The sequence below is a fragment of the Aythya ferina genome (genome assembly GCF_964211825.1).
Source record: "Aythya ferina genome assembly, chromosome: 13".
NCBI lineage: Eukaryota > Metazoa > Chordata > Aves > Anseriformes > Anatidae > Aythya > Aythya ferina.
The window spans coordinates 17183634-17187508 of record NC_140311.1 but is presented as its reverse complement, the minus strand read 5'-3'; the positions used below and the strand labels follow the sequence as shown (position 1 = coordinate 17187508).

Sequence of the window (3875 nt, the reverse complement as noted above, 5' to 3'; positions counted from 1 at the left end):
TCCCTCCCCGACTGAGGCGCGGGCGCGCTCCGCCCCTTGCCCCCCGCGTCACGTGGCGGGGGAGGCGCCGCTGTCACGTGGCCGCGGCTGAATGCGGAAGTGGGGGGGGGAACGGGACGGGACGGGGCGGCGGCGAACGCGAGGGGAAGGCAGAGAGGAGAGGCAGGAGGCGAGAGGAGGGTTCCCAGGGGCGTTTATTAGGGCAGGAACACCGCCACGCCGGCGGGACTCGGGGAATAAACGCCGGCAGGACTGCAGGGAGAGCTCGGAGCGGCTGGTTGCCAGTTGTCACTCCCTCCATTCCTTCGGAGTGATCCTGCCGACGGGCGACAGGCCCCACTCGATGCCCGCCTGTGTGAACACCTGCAGGAGGATAAACCCAGATGTTAACGCTGAAAGCAGGGAAACGTGCCACTACAGCGCTATTCCTGGGGTTTTCCATTCAGATTTCCTGTATCAGAACATCTCACTCACCTTTCGGTAAAGCAAGCGGAATGTATTTATATTGAGCATGACTTAAATAGTTCTGTTTTCTATTTCAAAGTATCTAGCTATAGATAGATACTGCTATATAAAAATATCCACATATATAAAACATACAAAAATACCTAGATATAAATAGATTAATCTGGGATGTCGAACCACATCACTAAAATGGATTTCTTACACATCACCCATACCATTACTTTCACCATAACCTACACATTCTGCCAAGACCTCTGCCTGAATAGCTCAGACAACGACATAACAAACCCTTGCTTCTGCTCTGTTTGAAAAATCATTGGATAGCCTGATATTGAAATTTGTGTAAGAATTCAAAATAAAAATGATGAAATAGTAAAACTTTCATATCAAATTACTACTCACTCAAAAAAAACCCTCCAAAATTCCAATCACTTACGATACTTGTAACAAGTAAGCCCTTCTGAGAATAGCTTGGAAGTTTACAGCTATATCACAACAAAACGGTGAAAAAAAAAAAAAGACTTACATAACCCCAGACAGTAGCAAAAACTGCAGCTCCACCGAGCAGTACCAGGTTTCCATACTTGTCATGGAAGTTTGGCTCATGTTTGTGATGAGCCTGCCTTACTGCAGTATGCTGGACACGGCGAGCTAAGGGAAGTTAAATTAAAAATACACAAGTCAACTAAAACGTACGTACAAACCATTCACAATCATTGTCTCCCATCAACGGAAAGGCAAAAATGCAAGGAAATAAAATAATCTTCAGAGCTTTGCAACAACTGTAACATCTGGGGTGTACAGGAAGTCTTGCATTTCGTTTCAGCTCTCCCAGTTTCTCTCTAGAAAGGTGTCCCTGAAGTCTGCTTCTGGTAATAAATCCTTTAAGGTAGTTTTTTCGTTTACATTTTCTCTAGACCCTCCAGGTAGAAGTTCAACTACAGTTTTGACTATTTCTTTAAGAACATAATTTTAGCACGTAGATGTTTATTTTTCAGTATATACATTTAAGATTTATGTTTATATTTCCAGTACATGTACTTCATATAAGCATTTTCAGGATGAGTCCTACCATCAAATGAAGCATCAGAGATGGTTAACACTTCTCTCATTCTCTTTAAGATTCTTGAAGGGAGGTGAAGAAGGAAGTGGAAATACCTGGAGGACTTCGCGTGATGTAAATAATAGAGAATTAAATACAAGAGAATCTCTCTGTATGACAGGATGGATGGATGTAAGTGTACAATATAAGAGGTACTCTTATTTAGGAGAAGACAGACTTAAGCATCAAACCACCAGCTTAAAAGAAGGGAGCCCACACAAGCACAAGTGTTTTTTTTTTTTTTTTTTTTTTTTTTAAACTGACTAAGGAACCTCAAACATCGACTGAGAGAAACACACCTAAGGGCGTTTGTTTGGACTGAGCACATTATATATGCTGATGACCCAGGCCTGCAGTTAAGGGGACTGGCTGTAATGCTAGCGATTCCAGCACCGCAGAGGTTATTTAGCCCTTGAGTTTAAGCATTTAGCACTGACAGTGCCTTGCTACCTCAGTATGCGGATTACAAGACCTTTATGCGCCTTTAATTATTATTAAAGAGGAAAAAACACTGAGAAAGGGAACCCAAGGTCAGCTCTAGTAAACAACTACGAGGTAGAAAACAAAAGAAAAAATTAAAAAAAATAAAAGCAGCAAAGGACAAAGTGCTGAGAGCTGCCCGCAGCCCCTCACCGGCCCTCAGGGACCTTCCCTCAGGGGGAACAAGCCGGGGGACAGCTCAGGACCACCCCGGACAGGGACAGCAGGAAACCACAGAGCCCCGCCGAGGAACCGGCCGCCCCCAGGCGCTGCCACAGCCCCGCAGCCGCCCCCCGCTTACCGGCGAGGCTCAGAGCGGCCCTGGCCACGGGGAACATGGTGCCGGGAAGTGGCCGGCGGGACGCCGCTACCCTTGGTGAGCCCTGAAAAACAAAATGGCCGCGCCGGAAGTTCCGCCCTTGCGCCTTCCCGCCGAGCGGAGCACGCTGGGTAATGTAGTTCTCCCGGGGCGGCACGGGGAGGCGGGGGGGAGGCTCCTCCCGGCTGTCGCGGAGCCGCCGCGCTCGAAGCGCTGTAGCCGCGGCGGAGGTTCCTCTAGAAGCTCTTCTCGGGGTTCTGCTCCGCTATACGGGTTCAGAAACATTTTTTCAAGAAGAAACGGAAGAAGCAGAGAGGGCAGGGAGCCGGCGCAGCCGTGACGGAGGCTCTAAGAGGCCCCGCGCGGCGACTGCTGCCGCAGTGTCAGGATGGCCGAGTGGTCTAAGGCGCCAGACTCAAGGCTCCCGCCTTCCCGCCGCGGCTGGGTATTCTGGTCTCCGTATGGAGGCGTGGGTTCGAATCCCACTTCTGACACCACTTTTTTTTTTTTTTTTTTTCGGTCTAACTCCACGAATTTAAATCCCTAAAAGACCTAAAAAGCTAAGGGGGAAGGTTTTTAGCATAAAAAAAAGGATTTGACTCGCTGCGCCAGAGCGGCGTTCTGTGTTACTGACCCCCCCCGGGCACACGCACACACAGCATGAATACGGGAGGCGTTGGAGACCCCACCGGCCGTTTCTCCAAGTGCTTTAATAATTTCACCCCCCCATTTTTCACACACACTGGCCAGCGACGTGCGTGCGGTTATAAAAATAAAGAAAACCTGCGGAAGCCCTAAAGCTCCTCTCAGTTTCATTCAGCCTGGAGAAGAGGAGGCTCAGGGGCGACCTTATCGCTCTCTGCAGGTACCTCAAAGGAGGCTGTAGCAAGGTGGGGGTTGGTCTGTTCTCCCGTGTGCCTGGTGACAGGACGAGGGGGAATGGGCTAAAGTTGCGCCAGGGGAGTTTTAGGTTGGATATTAGGAAGAAATTCTTTACTGAGAGGGTTGTGAGGCATTGGAACAGGCTGCCCAGGGAAGTGGTGGAGTCCCCATCCCTGGAGGTCTTTAAAAGACGTTTAGATGTAGAGCTTAGGGAAATGGTTTAGTGGGGACTGCTAGCGTTAGGTCAGAGGTTGGACTCAATGATCTTGAGGTCTCTTCCAACCTAGAAATTCTGTGATTCTGTGATTCTGTGTGATTCTGCGTTTCTTTTGTGTTTTTTTTTGAGGGAGAGGGGGACAGTGACGGGCGGAACACCAACCGCTCGCTGTGGCAGGGCGACGCTTTGTGGCGTTTAACGAGGGAGACGCGGGGGCTGTCGGTAGCCTCACGACAGGGCACGGCGATACCCTGAGGGGGGCGCCGCCGCCATGTCGCGACACGCTCCGCCCCTCAGCGCTCCGCGCCCGCCCGCCCGCCAATCACACGCCTCCAGCTTGCTCCCTTCCCATTGGCCCACCGCGGCCGTACTGACAGCTGCGCTAGCGAATCGAAACCCGGCGGCTGGAC

At 50.3% G+C, this 3875-nt stretch overlaps 1 protein-coding gene across 1 annotated transcript; it reads right to left on the bottom strand.

Moving 5' to 3' along the window:
* Positions 1-176: 176 nt before the first annotated feature.
* Positions 177-2774, bottom strand: COX7B (cytochrome c oxidase subunit 7B). The gene is made up of 3 exons (XM_084535054.1): positions 2349-2774; positions 992-1116; positions 177-363 (listed from the first exon to the last, which is right to left on the bottom strand). Exons 1-3 carry the CDS (start codon positions 2383-2385, stop codon positions 289-291), a joined length of 237 nt encoding a protein of 78 aa, XP_084391180.1. The 5' UTR covers positions 2386-2774; the 3' UTR covers positions 177-288.
* Positions 2775-3875: the final 1101 nt, after the last annotated feature.

Coding starts and splice junctions, on each gene's coding strand:
- COX7B (XM_084535054.1), bottom strand. CDS start 2,385: ATGTTCCCCGTGGCCAGGGCCGCTCTGAGCCTCGCCG. Junction 1,117..2,348: donor GGCCGCTCTGAGCCTCGCCG/GTAAGCGGGGGG, acceptor AACTTCCCTTAG/CTCGCCGTGTCCAGCATACT. Junction 364..991: donor TTGCTACTGTCTGGGGTTAT/GTAAGTCTTTTT, acceptor ATCCTCCTGCAG/GTGTTCACACAGGCGGGCAT.